Source organism: Macaca thibetana, chromosome 7 (genome assembly GCF_024542745.1).
Source record: "Macaca thibetana thibetana isolate TM-01 chromosome 7, ASM2454274v1, whole genome shotgun sequence".
Classification (NCBI taxonomy): domain Eukaryota; kingdom Metazoa; phylum Chordata; class Mammalia; order Primates; family Cercopithecidae; genus Macaca; species Macaca thibetana.
Genome location: NC_065584.1, coordinates 107528454 through 107553807, shown reverse-complemented (window position 1 = coordinate 107553807; position 25354 = coordinate 107528454). Strand labels below are relative to the sequence as shown.

The 25354-nt window shown below is 43.3% G+C and overlaps 1 protein-coding gene across 6 annotated transcripts in view; it reads right to left on the bottom strand.

The window, feature by feature from the left end:
- The window catches only part of ADAMTSL3 (ADAMTS like 3), a 414992-nt gene that overhangs the window by 347965 nt on the left and 41673 nt on the right, over positions 1–25354 (bottom strand). For all 6 annotated transcript variants that reach the window (XM_050796105.1, XM_050796106.1, XM_050796108.1 and 3 more), the window contains exon 3: positions 11530–11649. In XM_050796105.1, coding sequence (XP_050652062.1) covers positions 11530–11649 — 120 coding nt within the window. The remainder of the gene's footprint in view (positions 1–11529; positions 11650–25354) is intronic.

Below are 25354 nucleotides of genomic sequence, written 5' to 3'. Positions count from 1 at the left end.
AGCAGGAAGAAACTCTGTTAGGCTAAGGACTTCACTGAAAACTACTTGGAAGAGATGGCACTAAGCTGGACATTGCAGAAAACACAGACATTCAACAAAGAGCTTTGCACGCCCTTGGCACAGGCAAAGATCAGAAGGGGGAAGGCATGGAGTCCAGTCTGGCCAGAGCACAGGGCACACAAAGAGAAATGGGGGATAAGGAAAGAGGGGTAACCCAGGGCCAAGCTGTGCAGGGGCTTTAATACCAGTCAGCAGTTGGCCTATTTCAGAGGAGGAAACAAGGACCTATTTAAGGTTTTTGACAAGGGATATAATCTTCAACAAACATATGCTTGTTGTGCATTTACTATGTGCCAGGCTGCGGAGTACAATCTGGAGCTATAGTGATGAGAAGACATAGTCCCTGCCCCTAGGGGTTCAAAGCCTGGTGAAAAAAACAGAGGAGGAAATGTTCAGTGCTGGATGCAGAGGAGAAGGAATTAATATGAGAATCTCAAAGGGGATGAGAGAAGACTTGGAGAAAGTACTCAATTAGTTAAATCCAGCTCTGGGAAAGGAGGTGTAAGTTATGTATGTTAATTTCCACATAATCCAAATGTATTCATGTATGTAGCCACGTATTATTAACTTTTATAAATAGAAACCTGTCCAAAATAATCATGCATGTATGCATGTGCAGAATGATGAACGTAATTGAAATGGTTTCCTGGAAGAGGTAATATTAAGGGCCATCAGTCACTGTCCTGAGCTATCACTGCTGACCCCAGGGACATGAGGCTCAGCAGAAATTGCTCCAAACCTCACATCCTGCATTGTGCTTTCTTGAAACAGTTCATGATGCAGCATCCCCACAGGGTTTGTTGTTTGGATAAGTAAGTCACCCAGACTAACATGAGAAATCCAAACTGAGTGCACTGTTTCACCACACCCACTTTCTCCTCCTTCCTCACTCCCTCCCACTGCAACCCATGAAGGTTACAGTGGGTCAGGAGGTCAAAATGCTATAAGAAAAAAAAATTCCAGAATGAGGAAGGAAGGAAGGAAGGAAGGAAGGAAGGAAGGAAGGAAGGAAGGAAGGAAGGAAGGAAGGAAAGGAAGGGAGGGAGGGAGGGAGGGAGGGAGGGAGGGAGGGGAGGGAGGGAGGGAGGGAGGGAAGAAGGAGGCGGGGGAGAGAGAGAGAGAAAGAGAAAGAGAGAAAGAGAAAGCAAGCAGGGAGAGAGGGAGGGAGGGAGAGGAAGGAAGGAAGGAAGGAAGGAGGAAGGGAGGGGAGGGGAGGGGAGGGGAGGGGAGGGGAGGGGAGGGGAGGGGAGGGGAGGGGAGGGAAGGGAAGGGAAGGGAAGGGAAGGGAAGGGAAGGGAAGGGAAGGGAAGGGAAGGGAAGGGAAGGGAAGAAAAGCAGGAGACCTAGGAAGCAAGTAGGTGGACCTAATCTCACCTGGGAGTGGAAGTGAAGATGGCCTTACTTCTTTGAGGAAGTAACAACTGAGCTGAAGGATATGCAAGGGTTAGACAGGGACGGCAGAGGGAGGAACAGTGTATACAAAGCAGAGGGGATGTTCCAAACAAACAGGACAATTTATGCAAAGGTTGCAGTTGAAGAGCAACATGAACCGAAAGGAAACATACAAGCTTCATCAATAACACCTGGCCTAGAAATGTGCTGGACAGCAATGCAGACAGGGTGTTCCAGTGGGCATCGCTAACAGTTACACACCTGTGCCCCCACTTGCCCTTGGGATGTCCCACCAAGCACAGTAGCTAGCAGGATCCTGACCTCAGGTTACCAGTTTCATTGGAGAACTCCAGCCTGAGTGGACATTAAAGTCCAAGCTGCAAGGTAGGGTGGAAATTGGTACTGTCTCAGGGCCAGGAAAGCCAGGACAGTTGGCCATCCTAAAAAGGTTTACATAAGAAGCAGATTAAGAGTATTACCAAAGGTAACTAAACACAGAGAATAACACAACAGATACTTTCAAGATATTTATCTGCCTGGCCTCAGGTATCCATATGTCAGTGCCATTTTCCCAATCATCTGGAAGAGCCCTCAACATGTCTCAGCTTCCCAAAGTCCAGAACCAAGAAACACACTCCAGTGTTAAAACTCCAAGCATGAGCAGACAAAGGTGTCCACTGAGAGACTCAAACCCCATGGAGCCTTTACCCACCAGGAACCTCTTTGCAAACTGTGCCTACACTTTTTTGATGTAGGCTAGAATTGGCCAAACAAAAGGAAACATTTCCAAATAAGCCAATCAAAACATAATGCCTCAAATCCCTTGTGATAGGGAATAAATTCCATTACTGCTTCTACATCTGGTCCTTCAAAATTCTGCTTGGAGAGAATCAGCGAAATCTTTTTCTGTCTGGCATGGCCCTTCTTTGTTGGCCAGCAAATTAACTCACCTTTGTTTTGTAGCTGTCTTTGTTTTATGCTGTAATAAGAGAAAAAAAAAGATGGTCCCATCCACTCCTCCACCTGCCATTACTCCCCATTCTTACAGCAAACCTGCAAGTCCAGTTTCCTGCATTTTCTCAAGATCACAAACACTAAGAAAATCTACTCCCTTCACTATGCCTGAGGAGGACAGACTACAACAGAACAGAAATCTGGCACTCATTTAAGAAAAACACACATTCAGTAGCAGAGATGTTTAATAGAAGGGGGTTGATGAATGTGGTCAAAATAAAGAATTAGAGATGATCAAAGGTGACATTGAGGGTTCCCCCACTACATGAGGCTGTATTTCATGGCTGATTGATCTTCTTTAGCAGAGCTCTGAGTATAAGACAGGGAAAGACACCAAGTTGTAGAGAACCCGATAGCAAGTTCCACTAGGCTAGTGGTCCAGGAAAATCATGCATAGAAGGTGAGGGATGACACTAGGAGAGGCCACATGGGTAGGAAACCTAGAGATGCTGAAAGGTGGCTGATCACCTGGGAGAAGTAGAGAGGTAAGAGAATTAGATGTGTCTTAGAGATCAAAAGGAATGCATATAGTAGGAGCATGCATAGGAGGATGTGTAGGAGAGGGGTCTCAGATTACAGAGAGACTGCAGGATTTAATATTTCTAAAGCAGAATAGTGTGAAGAATGATAAGGTCCAGTTTGGACACTTGGAATGGGTGACTGAAATGGAAGGTCTGTGAAGGTCACTGAAGCCACAGAGATCCATAAATGACAGGGTTAGATTGAAGCTTGCAGAATGACAAATGTAATTGAAATGGTTTCTTGGAACAGGCAATTTTAAGGGCCATAAGTCACTGCCCTGAGCTGTCACTGCCCTGAGCTATCACTGCCAACCCCAGGGACAGGAGGCTCAACAGAAATTGCTCCAAGTGTTAATTCTTGAACACTCCCAGGACCATGGCAGGACCTTGGAAGGAAGGAAGTCATGATTAGGTCATAAAGGCTTTGGTGAATGCTCTGATCAGTGGTTTAGACAGGTGACATGAGCCTCCAAAAAGGAGGAGCATTGAGATGAGAGAAGAAGACTAGCTAGGAAGCAGCAGTAGGGACTCAAAGAAGGTCAACCCCCACCCCCAACCTTAGCCGTGTACTGCTTGGGGTGTGAGGTATGAGCAGCCTCCACTGGTGAGGCCTGCAAGGGAGACAGTGAGCCTGGCCAAGGCCAGTTTTCAGTTGCAGCAGAAAGTTGGAAGTCAGGATATAGGGTCCTGTTGACCATGAGGGGACGATGGAAAGCACTGGGAAGGGGGAATCAATAAACAAAGGATAAAACAGGAGGAAGAATAGAAAAACAAGGCATAAAGGGCCGCTGAAGAGAGAAGATGGAGGAGAGGAAAGCCTACTTGCTTTCTTTCATCCAGGGATTGTGAGTGACAGAACTGAGTTGCTCAAAACAACCTCGTCTCAAAGCACTTGAAGACTTTGAGGATCTGTGAGTAGGGACTGATCTGATTTCAAAGAGAAAGGATGATCCGAGGGCAGGCAGTAAGGGCCCTGTCAGAACAGAACCTGTCTCTCAGCGTTATTAAGTGTAGTGAGGGACTTTTAAGGAAAGATCCATTTGGGTCCGTCCTGAACATCCCCACCCTACACCCACCACTTAACCCATAGGATGAAAGTGATAAAAATCACACAGTACCCCAAATACGAGTCTAGGAAGATGACACTGAAAGAGGAAAATGTCTGCATCCTTCAAAAGCTGGATATTAAATCTCTACTCACACAGTTCTTTTATGCTTTTATGATTTGTGAAAAGCTCAGTGATAATGAAATTCAGAGTTCCTGTGTGCCACAGTCAATCAGAACAGCATGTATAGTTACATGTGCAGTATTCATGCATTTGCTACACATGTGAACTGGGAACAGAGTACAAGTTATTCCAATTAATTTGTTCTTGTCTTCTCTTAACAGACCATGAGCTTGCTTTCTTGTTAGATCGCTAAATCTTGGAATATTTAAGCAGCATAACTACATTTGACCGAGATTACTCACTAACAAAGGAATGAACTATTCAAACTCAAATGGCTTGCTGCTTAAAAATATTATACACACAGGCCAGAAACAACACAGAAACTCTCCTATGTGGAGAACATATAAGTTGCTCATTTTGATCAGTGAAGAAGATGAAAATACCCAGTAGACCCATGGGCTATGTCCATTTTCTTTTACCAGAAGTTTCAGAAGTTGGTGTATACTTTCCACCTAAAAACGATTACATAAATAACTTGGAAACGCCAAGTGATATTTCTGAAGGCTGCCAACAGTTTAACCACATTGAAACTCCTGGCCAAGACATTCATGAAAAGTTCGGAGGAAGTTACTTTGAGAAAGATGTACTCACAGCAAAAACATTTCTTCTCTTTAGAAAGAATGCATAAATCAATAGTTAAACGAGGAAAAGGAAAATTATGTTTATCATAATAGTATAAGAAAAAAGGCATTTAAAAGAAGTTTAGAAATAAGACTACACAAAGACTTCATTATTAATATATTATTGTTATTACTAGTATTAAAAATTCATTCAAACATTTCTCTCATACTTTTCCTGCCCACAGATTAGATGTAAAAATGTCTTAACTGAGCTTAAGGGCAAAGAATGGGCACTTGGCTTTGCTACTGCCTGGCTGTGTGATCTTGGACAAGACGCTGTTCCTCTCCAGGGCTCAGATTCCTCACCTGAAAAGCCAGAATTCTATACTTTCTTTCAACTCTGACATGCTATTAATATAATTCCAGATGCTACTAAGGCCGCACATCCAGCCCTCTGCCTCCCTGGGGAAGGAAACAGTAAAGAAAATACAATTTAGAGAGGTGTTTTGAAACAAGGAATCATACAAATAGGCAGCCAATGACATCCCAGGAAGGAAAGAGAAGAGTCAACTATGACTTCACCTATGATGTCATTAAGGCCTTAGGACTTTACAAACATGGAATTGTACCAACACAGACTTTTATAAATATAGGCTGATTCATACCAGAATATAGGTGTGACTTTAAGAAAGTAACTGAAATTCTTAAAAAGGATGCCTGTTGAAGGTGGTGGTGGGAGGGAGGTTGGAGGACATAGAAGAAGTTAGATTTTAAAGGTTAAAAATGAGTAGCAGAATGAGTAGCAGAAAGCATCAAGAGACAGTAAGAATTTGAAAACCAAGTGGTCACTGAAAGCATGGTAGATTAGAGTACAGGCAAAAGCATTTTTAAGTCTAGAAAAAAATCTCCAATCCTCTTAAATGTGGTCAGGAAGAGATACAGCAAATACTAAATTAGTCAAGGGCAGAGAAGCAGGAAGTTTACAGGGGAGAAGGGATGGCCTGGTATAAATAGGTATAAAAGGACCTCTCCAACATGAGATCAAGGTGGTTCTCCTCTAAATGGCTTCAAACTTGCATTAGTGGGATTATCCCTGGTTAATTTTAGGAAAATCAGAACCCATTACTTGTCCTACATGCTTTGAATCCAAGCTATTAACCTTTTTTCCTGCCTTTTGGTGCCTAGTAGACTAAAAGTGGCAAAGTCAGAATTATTTTAATACCCTGTATTCATACTAACAGGTACACACATAAAGAACTCATAAAACATAGGAAAGTGTACATGAGGCCCTAATTTCTAAGTCACCTACTGCTCGTGCTTAATGTCCTTTATCCTATGGTGGCTGCCAGTGAGGAGGCCAATCCACCAAGTCTGGGAGGACATACCTTCCACCTTCCCCATGCCTAACAAATGCTAAAAATAAAGAGAAATGAAAGAATATTTATGCAAAAGACAACTTTTCCTAACTCCTTAAAAAATAAATGCCCTTTAACTGAGAAACACTGTGCTTGCCACAGGCTTTTAAATCAGTGTCCATAATAAAGCTCCAAGTTTAAATCTTCAGTGAGTTGAAGCAAGGTAAGGATAGAAAACAACCACACCATCCCCCTTTCCCAGAAGGTGACCTAGGCAGAGAAAGACAGAGCAGATCTCCAAAAACTGCCTTATTCAACGATGAAAGGAACCATGTGCAGCTGACCAATATCCAGTTGTTTGCCTATGAACAGGTCCTCTGTGGGACAAAACTCAAAAACCACTATGAGGAATGACCAAAGAATCTACCCCAGAGACAGGCTGGCTGGTAACTCTGAAACCACAGCCTTCTTAGCCAGTCGTCCCAAACTAATACATTCTAGCTACTTCATGTACCTGATGCAACCAAGTGCTAGAACACCTTCATTCTAAGAATGTGCCCATCCAATAAAAAGTCAGTGCCATTATAATTTCAGTTAATGTTTCACTCAAGCTTCAAAAAAATTGTGGTTTCTATTAAAAAACTGGAAAGGAATAAATATGCTTATGAATGCTCTCAGCATAGCTAACTCCAAATTCCTGAAAGAGATGAGAATAAGCTGATAAGGCATCCGTTAATCTTAAGTCATTCTCTGGGGTCTACTAAGATCCCCAAAGCTCTACTAACTGTAAACAGTGGAATCAGGATTTTTAGGATAGGAGATAATTTTCTAGGTGGTTCTTCTGAGAGAAGTTCCTCGATATATCTCAGAGCAGGAAAGCCTTGGGTTTGGAGTGTAATGGTCTTAGTTTTTCAAATAATCACAGATGTCCTTGAGTAAGTCATTTGCACATTCGGGGTCTCTGTTTTCTTGACTTGTAGAATGAGGCATTTGGGCCAAAGTCTCCACCAACTGTAAAACTGTATAATTCTCTAAGTAATAGTTTACCGAATTGCTGGCAAGACTGCCTCAATAATCAGAATGATCCAATTAACACTCTGCAACGTGGAATATTCTATTTGTGGTCTCAAAAATAGACTATTTTAGAGTGGAAAGAGTTCAGATCATGAAATCCAGTCACTTAGTTTTTTAAAAGAAATAAAGAATCCAAAATCCAAAACATTAAATAGTTCTGCTAAATTATAAGCTGATTGGTGGTAGAAGCAAGACCAGACTGCCTGACTAGTCCTGTTTGCACTAAACCACATTGTTACTCAGTTGGCTTCAGACAGCTTTCTTCACTAGAAGCTGCCACGGCCCCCTCTATGATCCATAGTGTGGCTTTTATGCCTCCCATTAAATGCAGCCTACATCACAGCTGTGTGTTACTGGCCTCAGGGTTATTAGTTTTCCAGGCATCCAACCCAGGAGACATTTGAAGAATGACCTGAAGGTCTTCATGAAATGTGCCCAAGATAAAATACTTTAAAAAGTCCCGTGAGGTTCGTCCAAGACAGCAAATATCTACACACCATCCATTTGTGTACCTATAAAGAGTACTTTATAGGTAGGAAGATCCTAGTGAACCCACATCTGATCCAATAGCATTAGAACCTAGGCTGCAGCCTCAATTGCATAAGCACTTTTTCACTCTGGCTTCAGGCCACTGTGACAGCAGGATGGCACCCTTGGCATATATATGGAGATTCCACAAGTAGGTACCCATGCCACGTGACACAGGTTCTGCCCTGGCAGCCACTCACACAGACCCTGTACCTATTTCTGGCTGTGGAATGCCGGTGGCTGCTGGCGTATAACAAAGGCTACACTGGAAAACTGTCCCCACCACTTCCCCAGGTATGAAATCTTTGGAGAGACTGCTCTGAAAACCTTTTACGGACAACCTGGGAATTTCTGTGCAAGAGCAATGCTGCATGCCACCCAGTGTGCTGCAATTTGTTCCAACATGAGACAATTTGTTCCAAAGAGTACAACTGGCTGCTAGACATTAAACCCTATATTATGTTGGATCCAGCAACTGGGTTGAATCTCCCAGACATAATGATGTGTGAAAGAAGCCAGACACAAACGAGTATGTGCTGTATGATTCCATTTATATAAAATCAAAAATAAAATTAAAGGCAGGCAAAACAAATCTAAAATACTGATAAAAGTCTGAATGGTGGTTACTTCTTGAATGTGGGATATTGATTGGAAAGAGGTTCAAGGAGCCTCATAGGGTGCTAGAAATGTTCATTTTCTTGATCTAAGTAGCAACTACACAGATGTAAAAATACTTAAAAATTCATCAAGCTCTATACTTCAGATACGTGAGTGTTTTGCTTACATATGTTATACCTCAATAAAAAATTAATTGAAAATATTGCATGGGATCTCCTAATGTAAAGGAAGAATAAATTTCTTCCTCTCCTTTAGCATAAGGATATCTGAGATTCTTTGAATTGAATGTTTGCAAATAACAGTCTTAGTAATAACAATAGCTAAATTAAATGCTTACATGTATGTACCAGGCCCTGTGCAGGGAGACATATGAATTATCTGCTTCAAGTCCTTGCAACAACTACATAAGGTAGGTATCATCCAAATCTCCATTTCACAGATGAGAAAATTAAGGGACAGGGAAGTAAAGTAACTTGTCCACAGTAAAACAGCAAATCAAATAGCAGAACTGAAAAGTCAAATTCAAACCCAAAGCAGTCTGACTCCAGAGACTTTGTTCTTAATTGATCTTAATGCTTCATCATATGCTGCAGGATCAGGGGATTTTTTAAAAGTTTGATAGTACTTGATTGGTTTTGTCCTTTCCCCAGTGCCTGAGAAGCATGTTCAGCATTAAGAAAAAAGAGAATTGGCCAGACACAGTGGCTCACACCTATAATCCCAACACTTTGGGAGGCCAAGGAGAGCAGATTGCTTGAGCCCAGGAGTTTGAGGCCAACTTGGTCAACATGGCAAAATCTCATTTCTACAAAGTGCAGACAAAAAAAATTATCCAGGGGTTGTGGTGCCTAATGCCTATAGTCCCAGCTACTGGGGTGGGGGATGGGGCTGAGGCAGGAGGATCACGTAAGTGTGGGGGGAAGGTTGAGGCTGCACTGAGCTGTGATCATGCCACTGCACTCCAGCCTGGGTGACAGAACAAGACCCAATCAAAGAAAGAAAGAAAGAAAAAAGAAAAGAAAGGAAAGAAAAGGGAAAAAAAAGAAGAAAGAGAATCAGGATTTGGGTGGTGGATTAACAGTCTCTAGCTAATTAAATCCCTGAGATTCATTCAATAGATACAGCTAGTTTAGTCCAAGCACCTATTTTCTGTGCCTTTAAGAGTAGAGGAAAGTGGGTGCTATTGTTGGCTTGTTATAGTCTCAAATTATTCCTTTCTCTTAAAAGAAATACACAGTGGGGGCAACACAGAGTGTTTTCATATGCTAGTCACTAGGGCTTTCTGGAACACCATGTCCTAGGATGAAATTTCCACAGCATGCCACACACTTTTCAGATCTGCTTTAGACCTTTTGAAAAGACTAAAGGGGCTTGTTTTCCCCTTTTCCCAGCTTTTATATTATTATGATTATATTAAATATAAAGTATCTGTGGAACCTGGAGAAGGCATTAACCACTCTTTAATTATAAAATGCATAGCTCGGTATTTTCCAGACACCCGCTTTTATCCTTTATGGCCCTCTCAATTAGTTCCTCTGAAGTTCTCATATGAAAACCTGTTGGATTACTGATTTCTGGATTAAAAGGGGCTATAAATTATAGCCCCTCTCAAAATCCATCAGGGGAAGGGGGAAGGCAGTAAGTGACTTAATGATGATTTAGCCCTTATTAGCAACCAGGCCCAAATGTTTGAGCTCTGCAATGCAAATATAGAATTATTCCCCAGCCCACCCCTGCTCCCCACAATGACTAGTAACGCACTCACTCACTTTCAAAGGAACTTGAAAAAATGATTGAATGTTGACATTTTCAGTAAGAAATTGGTCTCATCCAACTCCTGCCCCAATGAACAGTGTGGCTCCTGCCCACAAGGGTCTGGCATGTCGCAGCCCTGTCCTTCACCCCAGTCCCAGCTCTGGAATTAAGCCCATCAAGGGTAGGTCACTGAGCAGCAGCCTCAAGGATGGAGAGTGTGCAGTGTCTCCCCCTGAGCTGGGAGATAGAGGACTGAGCAACAGACTCCTCTACCTGCTCTCTATGCTCTAATCTCCATCCTGCATGAGCCACTGATGCTCTACAAGACTATAATCCTTCTCCCAGCCCACCCCCAGAACTCTGCCTAGCTCCAGTCAGCCCCAGAACTGGGTCCCACTCCCTCTGGTCACATCTTGGATCTACCCATGTTGGCAGACTGAATTTCTCAGAGCTGTTCCTTTTGAGTACTGTCTTTTGTACCCTGACTAGGTTTTACCTAAATCAAACCAGGAAGCACTGGCCTTTAGCTACACAGTTGAGGACAGCACAGCTGGCCTCAGTCACTGGGCCATCTCCCTCCACTCTATCATGTACCATGAGAAGGTGATCTTGCCCCAGCTCCTCACCTTCACTTGGGCCCTATAGGTGCCGAGGTCTGCCAGATCCACTCAGGCCCCACATCATCTTAAAGTCCACCCTGGTTTGCTCAACTGCCCCATAAATTCAGGCTTTACCAGGTTTGCATTAGGCAAAGTTGAAACTCTCTGTTTCACCAAGTTGTGAGTGATTTCAAAGATGGGTAATCTTAAATGCTATTATGGCATCAAGGTGAATTGAGGAGAGAAGGGAATCACAACTTTCAGTGTTTGGCTTGCACATGTCAGCCAAGCAAGGCCTTCTCTAGTTAGCCTTCCTAAAATGATTTAAACACATACACACACACACACACACACAGACACACACTCACAGACATATGCACACACAGGCATACACACTGCGTTCCTTTCTGAAAAGTAACCTTGAGGAAAAAAGCATGCAATATTGGTGCTGGTAAAAGAAATGAAGTAAAAGCTGAGGGCAAAGAAGTAACACATAAGCAGAAAACAGAACTTTTGGATAATTTCAGAACTGAATCATCAATGTGGTGATAGCTAAGATGAACAAATTCACCATATATTTCTGATGAAAATAAGAAAAAGTGACTCTTACGCAAATGTAGAAAAAGAACTGCACATTCTATAGGAAATTATATACAAACATAGGCAATTCAGATGTTCTGAGATCCTTCAAGGGTGTCAAGGGTCTGTTGCACTAGTACTGCCAAGAGGAAAATATAATTACTTTGAAGGTCTTTTAGAGACACTCTTTCCTGACCACTGGCAAACAGCAAAGCCCAAGGTAGATCCTTGCCCAATGTTCTTACCTGGTCGTCATAGCGGTAAGTGAGGAACTGCTCCCCTGTTGTGTCTTCCAGAAAACTTCCCTGAGGAGAGAGTGCAAACTCGGGAAGGAAATAGGCTCCAGGAGATTTCTCAGCTGTGGTCTGAAAAACAAGATCATTTGGTCACAAGTAAGGCTCCAGTAAGAACCCCCTAACAAGTAAAGTACAAGAAGGCCATTCCAGGAGAATCCACCATTAAAAGCTATACCAAGAAACAAAAAGGGAAGTGCCCTCTCTTGGCAAAGACCAAGGTGAGGCACACCAAGTGTCTGCGTCGGGGCACTGTTAGGCCAGGATATCACAGTGGCCTGAATCAAATTGGCGGCCATGATATTTATTCCCTGACACCTGCCTCTCTCCCCCTCCCTGCTACCTCTGCTCCCCATCTTCCAGCAATTCAGTCACAGAGTAGTTAACTTTGTTTTGTTGTTGCAAATCTATCATTTTTAGAATTTTCTTCTTCCTTTCTTCCTTTTTTTCTCTTTTTTTTTTTTTTTTGGCAAAGGAGTGAGAAACAAAAATTTTCTTCCATACTACAACAAAAATGCACCTCATTGTAGAAACTTTAGAACATATAAATGAGCACAGAAGAAAATAAAAATCACCCATAACCTTTTCAACCTGTAATAACCACTTTTAATTGTTTTGGCGTGTTTCCTTTGAGATGTTTTCCTCGTAATGCTTTGTTTAAAGATCCAAGCTTAAATAAACATGGATATTGTAGACTCTGTTTAGTTCATGGAAAGCTCATACCCCGGTCCGTTTTCACGCTGCTGATAACGACATACCCGAGACTTGGAAGAAAAACAGGTTTAATTGGACTTAAGAGTTCCACATGGCTGGGGAGGCCTCAGTATCATGGCAGGAGGTGAAAGGCATTTCTGACATGACAGCCACAAGAGAAAATAAGAGGGATGCAAAAGCAGAAACCCCTGATAAAACCATCAAATCTCATGAGACTTATTCACTATCATGAGAACAGTATGGGGAAACTGCCTCCATGATTCAAATTATCTCCCACCAGGTCCCTCCCACAACACGTGGGAATTATAGGAATACAATTCAAGATGAGATTTGAGTGGGGACACAGAGCCAAACCATATCATTCCACCCCTGGCCCCTCCAAATCTCATGTCCTCACATTTCAAAACCAATCATGCCTTCCCAACAGTCCCCCAAAGTCTTAACTAATTTCAGCATTAACCAAAAAGTCCACAGTCCAAACTCTCATTTGAGACAAGGCAAGTCACTTCTGCCTATGAGCCTGTAAAATCAAAAGCAAGCTAGTTACTTCCTAGATACAATGGCGGTATAGGTATTGGGTAAATACAGCCATCCCAAATGGGAGAAATTGGCCAAAACAAAGGGGTTACAGGGCACATGCAAGTCCAAAATCTAGTGGGGCAGTCAAATTTTAAAGCTCCAAAATGATCTCCTTTGACTCTACGTCTCATATCCAGGTCACACTGAGGCAAGAGGTGGGTTCTCATGGTCTTGGGCAGCTCCATCCCTGTGGCTTTTCAGGGTACAGCCTCCCTCCCAGCTGTTTTCATGGGCAGGCATTGAGTGTCTGTGGCTCCTCAAGGAACATGGTCCAAGCTGTCAGTGGATCTACCATTCTGGGGTCTGGAGGACAGTAGCCTTCTTCTCACAGCTCCACTAGGCAGTGTCCCAGTAGGAACTCTGTGTGGGGGTTCTGATCCCACATTTCCCTTCCACACTGCTATGACATAGCTTCTTCATGGGGGCCCTGCCCCTGCAGCAAACTTTTGCCTGGGCATCCAGGTATTTCCATACATCCTCTGAAATCTGGGCAGGGGTTCCCAAACCTCAATTCTTGACTTCTGTTGCAGGCTCAACATCACATGGAAGATGCCAAGACTTGGGGCTTCCACCCTCTGAAGCCACAGCCCGAGCTCTGCATTGGCCCCTTTCAGCCACAGCTCGAGCAGCTGGGACACAGGGCACCAGGTCCCTAGGCTGCACACAGCACAGGGACCCAGGGCCCAGCCCACAAAACCACTTTTTCCTCCTGGGCCTCCAGGCCTGTGATGGGAGGGGCTGCCATGAAGGTCTCTGACATGCCCTGGAGACATTTTCCACATAGTTCTGGGGATTAACATCAGGCTCCTTGATACTTATGCAAATTTCTGCAGCCAGCTTGAATTTCTCCCCAGAAAATGGATCTTTCTTTTCTATTGCATAATCAGACTATAAATTTTCTGAATTTTTATGTTCTGTTTTCCTTTTTAAACTGAAAGCCTTCAACAGTATCCAAGTCACCTCTTGAATGCTTTGCTGCTTAGAAATTTCTTGCACTGGGTACCCTAAATCTTCTCTCTCAAGTTCAAAGTTCCACAAATCTCTAGGGCAGGAGCAAAATGCCACCAGTCTCTTTGCCAAAACATAACAAGAGTCACCTTTGCTCCAGTTCCCAACAAGTTCCTCATCTCCATCTGAGACCACCGCAGCCTGGACCTTTTTGTTCATAACATTATCAGCATTTTGGTCAAAGCCATTTAACAAGTCTCTAGGGAGTTCCAAACTTCGCCACATTTTCCTGTCTTCTTCTGAGCCCTCCAAACTGTTCCAACCTCTGCTTGTTACCCAGTTCCAAAGTTGCTTCCATATTTTCAGCAGCATCCCATTCTACTGGTGCCAATTTACTGTAGTAGTCCATTTTCATGCTGCTGATAACGACATACCCAAGACTGGGAAGAAAAAGAGGTTTAATTGGGCTTGCATTTCCACATGGCTGGGGAGGCCTCAGAATCATGGCAGGAGGCAAAAGGCACTTCTTACATGACGGCGGCAAGAGAAAATGAAAGGGATGCAAAAGTGAAAACCACTGATAAAGCCATCAGATTTTGTAAGACTTATTCACTGCCACGAGAACAGTATGGGGGGAACCTCCCCCATGATTCAAATTATCTCCCACCGGGTCCCTCCCACAGCATGTGGGAATTATGGGAGTACGATTCAAGATGAGATCTGGGTGGGGACACAGAACCAAACCATATTACCTGGCATCTGAATCACTGGACGTAAATCACAATGGTTGGAGTCTGAGGGAGTCAGAAAGGACATCCTCTTTGGGGGAATATGGCTTGAATATCATGACCCAATTGACTTGCTACCATCACACTATCATCCACCTCCTGGGAGAGCCTGTCCGAGGGAAGACTGAGGAGGTAGGGGGCTTACCAGGATCACTGCCTTGATTGCGTCAAAGAGGAAAGTAATAAAGGAGACAGAATCTGCAGTGCTTAGCCCCATCCAGTCAAAAATACATGGATCTGTGACTATACCCCCGACTGGATACCTCACTTCCCCTGCTTGGGAAGAAATGAGTCAGAAATAACGTAAGAGGCCACAGGTGTTAATCTAAGAAAATTGCTCTCTGCAAACAGGAGGAGCAGGGAATAAACACATTCCTCTGACACCTCTGCTGCTCCAAGGGACTCATTCTCAAACTGCAGCAGGTACTATGGTTTATGCCAAAACATCCCTCTGAATACTGTGTTTTAGAAAGGTAAATCAACATCGTTCTGTCAAAGAACACAGAAGAGATAACTCCACTAGACTAGATGGTTTAGATGGCACTACGCTGTTAAAATAATTTGAAGATTTTCTTATTAAATTTCATTTATGTGAGAGATTTAGCACCACTATTGTTAATTGCACCTACTGGCTTCAATCATCATTTTATTTTTTTTACTTTAATATTTTTTAGACAGTCTTGCTTTGTCACCCAGGCTGGAGTTGAGTGACGTGATTTCAGCTCACTGCAATCTCCGCCTCACAGATTCAAGAAATTCTCCTGCCTCAGCCTCTCTAATAGCTGGGGTTACAGATGCCCACCATCACACCTGGATAATTTTTGTATTTTTAGTAGAGACGGGGTTTCACCATGTTGGCCAGGCTGGTCTCGAACACCTGACCTCAGGTGATCTGCCCGCCTTGGCCTCCCAAAGTGCTAGGATTACAGGCATGAGTCACTGCGCCCAGCCAGAATCATCATTTTTAAATACCTAAAGAGACCTTAGAAGTCATCTAGGTCAAACTCCTTATTTTAACAATGAGTAAACTATAGAGTTAGGAGACTTACCAATTACCAAATCTGAGAGTGACTATTCCTGGCACACAAAAAGAGCAAGTGCAAAAGCCCTAAAATAGAAAGGCAGTCAGTGAGTTTGAGGAGCAGACCCAGGCTTACAGCCAGGGCTGGAACCTGTTAGCAGCCATGTGCAAATACCTGGACAGATCCATTTACCAGAGTGGGAGCAGTCAAAGATCACCACCTTAAAACAGCTTCCTGCATATAGTGGACCTTCCAGTGTGATGCTTATCTTTAGTTGACCATGCATTCAACACATATTTATTGAGCACCTAGTATATGCCTGGCACAGTTCTCAGTGCTATAGATACAATAAGGAACAACAAAGATCAGGTTCCTATTTTCATGGAGGTTACATCCTAGGGGAGGAGATACATAGTAAAATAAGTAAACAAATACATAAATAAGAAAATTAACATTCTAAGTTATAAAGGAAATAAAACAAGGTGATATGAGAATAATGTTGGGAGAGGACTGTTCAATTTTAGATAAGATTATCAAAAAAGGCATCCATGAGAAGATAAGATTTCAGATAAAACCTCAAACAGGAGGAGCCAGTTATGGAAAAAGCTAAGGATGAGTATTACTGGCAAAAGAAGAGCAAGTACCAAAGCTCCAAAGTGGAAAGGAAGTCAGTGAGATGGAAGAACTAGAGTGTGGCTGGATTCAGTGTGGACAAGTAAGAGTGGCAAGAAATGGATAAAGGAAGGAAGACAAAAGCCACCCAAGACATTTAAAGCCTTATGGCAAGGAGATGGAGAATCACAGAAGAGTATTTAAATAACACTGACTGGTTTGTGGAGAATGGGCTAGAAGGAGGCAAAGTAGAAACACAAAGACTAGTTGGAAGGCTGTTGATACTAACCCAGGTGAGAAGGGATGGTTCATTGGACTGGGTTGATGGCAGTAGAGAAGGGGAGAGGTGCATGGATTAGAAGTAGAACCAACAAAGCTTGCTGATGAGGGAGGAAAAGGGAGGAATCAAGGGTGACTTCTGGGTTTTTGGTTTGAGCGATGGCTATAAAGGAATTGCAATGGATGGACAGCCCTGAGGCAGAAACAGATTTGTTGGGGAGGGTACAGTCAATAGTTCTGTTTGAGTCATGTTAAGTTGGAGGTGTCCATAAAACATCCATGTGAAGAGCTTGAGTTTGCCATTCAATATGCAAGTCCAGGGCTCAGAAAGGAAATCTGAGGCTGGAGACAGGGATTTGGAAGTCATCACTTAACATTTTCATAATATATGTATGTATGTATGTATATTTACATATATTTACACCCATTATACCAGAAAAGCCACTCCCTAGAGAAAGAGTTTGGCATGCAAGAGGGCTTTGCCTGACACCCTCAATTCTAATATTTGAAATTAAGTAGAAGAGGAGGAGTAAGCAGAAGAGACTAAAAATGAACATCAATTAGAGCAGAATAAAAAGGAAAAAACCCTATATTAGGTCATGGGAAGATTTAGCATCAAAAAGAATAGTCAAGTGTCTTGAATGCTGCCAAGAAATTGAGGAAGATGAGGCCAGAGAAGTATCCCTTGGATCTAGTAACAGGGAAGTCAATGTTGACTTTGACAAGGGTAGTTATGATGCAGTTTTTCTTAGAAAAATTGGGCCTTCCCTTAGGAGAAATGGCTGAGTTCACACAAGGCTTCAGAAAGCAAGCATCATACCAAACATGTGTTTGACATTTCCACCCAGAAGGAAGTTGACTTCCTACATCTTAGGAAGACCCAATGGCATGCGGCCCCTCACAGGATGGGGTGACCAAAGAGGTCAGAGCCCTTAAGTAGCAAAAGTTGGAGGGAAAGCAGGAGAAACAAGCCTGGATCAGGAAGTGTGGGATCTTCCCAGGGCACTGAGCCAGGCCTAGGAGAGAAGCTGCCAAAATGCATCATCTCCACCAGCCACTGTCCACAGCTGCTGAGTCACCAGAGACGAGGTCAAGAGGAATCCAGACAGTACCTCCAGGGACTATGAATACGAGACTTGGAGATACAGCTGTGTCTCCATATCCCCATCCAGCTGAAGAATTTGACTCAAGCAGGAGGAAGTGTATATGGGATGGCTATTCAAGGACAAGAGTTGAGTGTTCTAGACCTTAATCTACACACTGTAAAGGGTCAAGAATAACTATGAAAGATGGGTGAAAGTTCTGCTTGATTTTCATACTATGATATAATAGAAATACATATGTGGCCTCTGACCAAGGTTCTTGACATAAAGCTCAGCCGTAGGAGAATCTTTTGTTCTACTATCTGGTCTTTGACTGCAGTTCCTGACACAGAGCTCCTAAGGCTTTGTGATTTTCTGAGTGACAGGGGTATCTGACTCAGCTCCTAAGCTCCTTGGAATTTTCTGGGTGCTAGGAGCATCTTTTAATCTAATGAGGTGACTCTTGGTGCACCCCTGGATAGCCTCAGGATGGGGGCTGGTTACCAGGGGAGCCAATCATGTGATTAGAGGGTTGGAACTTTCAGTCCTCACCCCCAACCTCTGGTGAAGGGAAAGTGCTGAAAGTTGAGCTGATACCAATGGCCAACGAGGTAATCAACCATGCCTAGGTAATGAAGCCTCCATGAAAACTCAGAAGGATTGGGTTCAGGGAGTTTCTGAGTTGGTGAACATATCTGTGTGCCTGGAGGGTGGCACACCCCAACTCCTGCACTTGGGGCCCTTCCGGACCTCACCCTACGTATCTCTTCATCTGGGCATTCATCTGTATCCTATATTGCATCCCTTTTTAAGCTAGAAAATGTAAGTAAAGTGTTTCATTTAGCTCTCCAAGCAGCTCTGGCAAATTAGTCAAAGCCAAGGACAGGCTCAATTTATAGTCTGTTTGTCAGAAGTGTAAGTGATAACCTATACTCAACCTACTGCTTGAGATTGGTCTCTGAAGTGGGGGGCAGTCTTGTGGGACTGAACCCTTAGCCTGTGGGGTCTGATGCTATCTCTAGGTAGATAGTCTCTGAATTGAATTGAATTAGAGGACACCCAGTGGTGTCCAGTGAAGAATTGCTTGCTGTGTACAGAAATACCCCCACACAAGTGCCGTGTTGAGTGGAAAATAGAGAGTAAGAAAAAGCACTTTAGTTTTTTGTTTTCTGTTTTTTCCTATTTCTTAGATTGATGTAATGGGAAGAGAGAGAAGCAGGGAAGAAGAGGGTATTCCTACAGTCAAGAGCAAAATCCAGTGTGCCTCAAAAGGTAAGCAGTCACCAGTTAAAACAAACATAATGTGATTCCCATTGCAATTAAACAAGCCAGTCTGAACACTTCTCCTGACCTGGTGTGAGCCCCTAAAACCATCTCTCTCCAGAGCACAAACAGCCAAATATCACACCACTAACATCTACAGAACTGTGGTCAGTGAAGGGCCCTAGCCTTTCCCCCACATGCCATTGCTAAGCCATGTTACTGTACTCTGGATTGAGAGCCCAACTGCACACTTTCCTGCCATTCACTTTCTCTTTAGATTTGGCATCTCGAGACTGCTTTAAATCTAGACTCCATTTATCAGGATATGCAGCACTCTCCCCCTGCTCCACATCAGCCCAAATTTGTGGGGCATGCTCACAATCTGCATCCTTGTCACTGCTACAAACACTGAACAGGAATAGGGCTGAGGCCTGAGCCCTCTACTTATCCAGGCTGATGGCAAATTTACCCAATTATAGTTCCTCGTTTGCCATGTCCTCATGCTAGCCACTAAGGATTCAAAGAATACACTGTCAGATGCTTCAAATCTACACTGACAGACAACACAAGAAGGTAAGATGCTAGAAGGAAGAACTGAGATTCCAACAGATTTTAACAGGTTGGGCAAAAGCTAAATGCCAAAAAGGCGAAGCCCTGAGCCATTATTGCTGGACTCTTCCCATGACACCAGCGCTTAGCCAGACACCATGTAAGGTCACTGTCAGGAATATTAATGCATAGGTAGGCCTATCTCTGTTAACGGCAACCAAAGCGGGGTGCGGTGACTCATGCCTGTAATCTCAGCACTCAGGGAAGCTGAGGCAGGAGGATCACTTGAGTCCAGGAGGTCAAGGCTGCACTGCAGTGAGCCATGATCATGTTACCACACTCCAGCCTGGGTGACAAACCAAGATCGGCCAGGAAGGCTTTAGGATTTGAATGGGAAGTTAGGATCACTCCTATGGTGAAAGGTCCTTTAAATGTCAATATTCCATGAGTCAGGAAGTGTACCTTCCAGGCAAATCAGGCAGAATCCCCAGGCTCAAAGCCAGTCACAGTCTGCAAGGGATACATTCTCTGTATTCCTCTGGGGGGCCTCAGGGAGCTGGCCTGGATGCACATGGGCCTGGATGGCACATGGGCCTGGATGGCACCCAGGCCTGGATGGCACATGGGACTTCACAGTTTGTAGCTTTCAAGGCCCATGAGGGAAAGTCAAGTTAACCAGCAGAACTTAAACTCAGTGCACCAAACACATTTTTCTTCAAAAAAACCATGATGTACATTTGGTACCTTGAACGTGAAACAAAAGTTAAAAAATAAACCTTCCGGATCATTTTGGTTTTTCAAGTAGAATGCCGTCATGCTGAGACTTTTCAGTCTTAGGCGTCCAGAACTTTCCTGATGAAATATAAAATACATTTACTTTGGCAGGATTGGAAGGGTGGGTTAAAAGAAAAGGAGTTTTCACGGTTTTTTTTTTTCTGAGATAAAAAAATTATTTCTAGGTATTTAAGATTCTTTTTCTCTATTTACCATCAGTTAATTATATGTTCTTCTAATATTGTTCATATAAAAGACCTAACATTTGAATAATGTCTGGATACATCTCAGCCAAAATACCATGTAGTTTTGAACTTCAGCTTCACTCTGGGTCACATTTCCAAAAGAAATATGAGCCTCAGGCCCTTCTCCACCCCTCCTAGGGCAGTGAGGTGGGCAGGGCCTTGCGAGTGCCTCCCTTACTCAGAATGAGCTGTTGACATGGACAGGTTCCTTCCCTGAGTTTAAATCTATCACAGGAAGACTCTCTTTAGCAAACTGGAATTCTCAGAGCACCACTCATCCTTCTGCCACGAAACATGCATTTTCTCTGGAATTTTCTCTCTCCCTCTCTCTCCTTTCCTCCCCTTCTCAAAGACCCCACCACACACACACACACACACACACACACACACACTGCACACATACCACACACACACAAATACATACCACACACTACACACACACATATAACCACACATTACATGCATACACATACCACAAACATGTCATGCACACACACCACAAACCACACACACAAACACATACAACACACTACATACATACACCACATACCACACACACATGCACATACACAATCACATACCACACATTACACACATACACACACCACAAACATACCCCCACACACACCACACACTATATACATACACACACACCACAAATATACCACACATACACCAAACATCAGATGTACTCACACACCACACACTACACATGTAACACATACAATACACACACCATACACTACATACATACATATAAACACAACAAACATACCCCCCTCATACCATCCATACACACCACACACCACACATACAAACACATATGCCACACACTACAAACATACACACACACCACAAACATATCATGCACATATCATGCACATTCCATACTAAATACATACACACACATACATACCTACACCACAAATATACCCCCACACACACACACAAAACACACACGCACACATAGCACACATACCACACACACCCCACACACACTACATACATGCACATGCCACAAATACGCCAAATACATATACACCACATAGCACACACACTGACTCACACATCCCTAATTAGCATTGACAAGCAGAGCCCAGAGTCATCAGTGAAAAGATCTTGCTGGAATACATTTCACCTTTCAGTTCCCCAAAAAGAGAAAACCTAAACATTGAGACATCTCTACATATCTGAACGTTCTTTAGTGCTCAGCACTGGGCTTCACACATGGAAGACCTTCAGTAACTAACATCTTTCCTAGGAAAGCCGGCCCAGGTTGGCCCTCTCCCCACAAGGCCTGCATGCCTGCTGTCTGAATACTCTCTGCACCACAGAAGGCCCAAAGGCTCTGGCTGAGTAGCATGCTGGCATTTCACAAGGGGTTATTTAAAAACTCCACTATTCCTCCGAATGGGGAGCGGAAAGAAAGCCTTGCCCTGCCAATATACACAATGCAGATCCTCTTTCCCTAGGGCCTGCCCCCCCAAAAATTTTACTTAAGGGTCCATTTTTCAAGACCTTGAAGTAAGCTGACCTATTGGAAACAGCCTCAATTAGCAAAATGTCACATGGAAAAAAGTCTACTTTAAAGTTCCCCAGGAAAAAACTGAAAACAGTATTCTATGAACATGGCTCCATTGCTAGAGAAAAAAAAAACGAGATGTTTGTCTCAAATCTTGACAAATTGTAAACTCCCTACCTCACTCTCCACCATCCTCCCCCTCCTCCTGGTCTAGCCACTCGGTGAGGGGTGACACCATTCCCGCCAAAGCACTCAGGAGAGAAGAGAATGCTGGTTATTTGGTTATTCGAGGGGCATGAGTCACTGTTGGTGAGAGGAAGTGCTGTTTGTGAGAGCCACCAGAAAAAGTGCTGTGCAGAAGTGAGCTGTTTTCTGGTGGATCTTGGTCTTTCTCTCCCAAAAATCACTTCCACGCCCTGACAGGAATTCCGTGTTGAAGAAGAACACGCTCTCAGGGCCCCAACTAGGCAGTGGAATCTGCACTTTGATCCTCAAGTGAAGCATGTATTTTCCCACAGCCTCTTCACCACTAACACTCATCATTATCTCTCTGGCAGAGAAAAGGCATCTTTGTCTTTTAAATTGAGTACAAATAAATATTTTATTTTACCAAAATGGTTGCAGGGGGAGAATCTCAAAAGCATGGAGTGTTAGGTAATTCTTGGGGTTCACAGGGCCCATTCAATCAGTCAGCATACGTTTATTAAGCACCTACTATGCGCCAATTACTGTTTTTGATACTGAGAGTGCAACAGTCAACAAAACAGACAAGAATCACTTTTCCCAGGGAGCTCATATTCTAACTTGGGGAAGCAGAAATAAACACAATAGAGAAGTAAATTGTATACTATGTCATTTGCAAAAAGGAGATCCAAAGTGCTGGGGGATGGGATATAAATTGCAGCTTTAAATAGAGTGTTCAGGGCAGACCAGAGTAGGTCTAGGTTCCTTAAAGAATCACTTTTTTTTTTCTGATTATCTAAACTGACAAGTTGGATCTTGCCATCTTCCTTGGAGATTTCAAAGGGTCTACACTCTCGAGGAACCTGGCTGGGACCTGCAGGACTCTGGAGTCCGTCTGCCTCTACCCAAGGCAGCAGAGTGACCCTTTCCTCCTTGGTTCAAGTACCTCTCTGCCTCCACAGCCCTCCAGCTCCAGCCTGGTTAGGCCCGAGCATGGCTGCTCCCCAAGCACCTCCTGCCTCCTGGACAAGTGGGGGCCTCTGCCATCCTACTGTCCCTGGCTGTTCTCCTGGCCATGCTTCTTCCCAGTGAGACATAGCCCAACAATGCTCACACCTTATAACACCAGTGCAACCGACATATGCAGAAAACACGCACATGTCAACAACTGATTAATTATGCAGACATGATATTCTTGTTGCCAACCTCAGAGACCATTACTGAGTATCAGCATTTGTGTTAATTCAGTAGCAAAAAAAAAAAAAGAAGAAGAAGAAGAAGAAAGAAAGAAAAAAACACATTACCAGCTCTTCCCAATTTGGCAATGAGACATCACCCAACCTGACAAAGTCCAGAAACACGCCGGGGACATATTCATGTTTATTCAAGGTCTTTCTCACCCCTACAGCTTTATTTCTTTCAGGAAACAGCTCGTCTGTGTAGCTGAAATCATGCAGGCTTTCAAAATGCAGCCTTCCAAGAGAAGAAAAAGACAGAAATGTGTTGTTAGCACATACTCCGAAAAACATTTATATTCATCATAAGCTGGTTTGTTTTTCTAAGCTTTTCAGGGCAGGAAGTGTTCAGTGCGAACACATCAGTGGAGCTGCCAGATTTGCTGTTTGGATGCTCATGCCTTTCAAAACTTTTTTTTTTTTCTTTTTTGAGATGGAGTCTCGCTATGTCACCCAGGCTGGAGTGTAGTGGTGCGATTTCAGCTCACTGCAAGCTCCATCTCCTGGATTCACGCCATTCTCCTGCCTCAGCCTCCCAAGTGAGTATCTGGGACTACAGGTGCCCGCCACCATGCCCAGTTAATTTTTTGTATTTTTTAGTAGAGATGGGGTTTCACCATGTTAGCCAGGATGGTCTTGATCTCCTGACCTCATGAGCCGCCCACCTCGGCCTCCCAGAGTGCTGGGATTACAGGCGTGAGCCACCGCGCCCAGCCTCAAAGCTCTTAAACAAGCAAGACAATAGGAAGACAGAGATTTAGAGTCAGGGTGTCTTTGTTCAATGTGTATAAAATGGCATCACTCTCATTTCCATAAACCACAAAAAAAAATCCTTGGGGGTTAGCAGGACATATTAAAGACTTCTTAAAAACAAAAGGTGATGCTTTTACAATATTAAGATGCTAACATCAACCCCTGCAATACAATGGTAAAAAAGCCACACTGGAGTCATAAATCAGCAGGAAAAACAAAAAAACCTGTTACAAATATACTATCTTTTGTTAAAAGAAAAAAAAAGAAGAATACAAACTACAGTCCCTGATCCAAGCAGTACATTGGGTGTGACTTGAAGTTGGCACATTTTAGGGTATACTTTAAATTTCTTAATATATGGAATTAAGAATACTTTTGGGTGTTTAAAACATCATCATACCATTCTGTACTTATTTGACATGAAAATGTCACTTGGGGACTGAGCGCCGTGGTTCACACCTATAATCCCAGCACTTTGGGAGGCTGAAGCGCGAGACCAGCATAACCAACATGGTGAAACCCGTCTCTACTAAAAATACGAAAATTAGCCAGGCATTGTGGCAGGTGCCTGTAATCCCAGCTACTCGGGAGGCTGAGGCAGGAGAATCGCTTGAACCTTGGAAGCGGAGGTTGCAATGAGCCAAGATCGTACCATTGCACTCCAGCCTGGGCAACAATGAAACTCCATCTCAAAATAAATAAATAAACGAAGAAAAGAAAATGTCACTTGGTTTGGGGTTTGAATAGGAGTCACTGGTAGCAGATACTTGGAAAATCACATTCATAAACTAGACAAACTTGCAGACACTGGACATCTGTTATAATATATTGGTGATGGCTGCTCAGATTTCGAAAGGGAGCCAGACTTGCAGTTGGGAGCCCAAGCGTCCAACCCACCTCTGCAAGAAAGTGGCCGTGTGGCTCCTCACATGTTCTTTCAGGTCTCCAGGTCTTACTCTCCACACTGCTAAAGGCGGGCATCATGCTAGATGAACTCCAAAATTCTCCACAGCAGAAGGAAAGCCAGGCAGGAGGATGAAGTTGCAGTAATTTTGTTTCTCTACTGCATTTTTTTAAATTATCAAAGTAATATCGTTGATGTGAATTTAGAAAAAAAGTTTCCTGAGCAGAAAAATACCCAGTAGTCAAAAAATAAAACTCTGGTATCTTTTGTCGTGAGAATCATTGCATTTTCTTAAATCAAAAGGAGGCACAGGAGAGAAAAACTG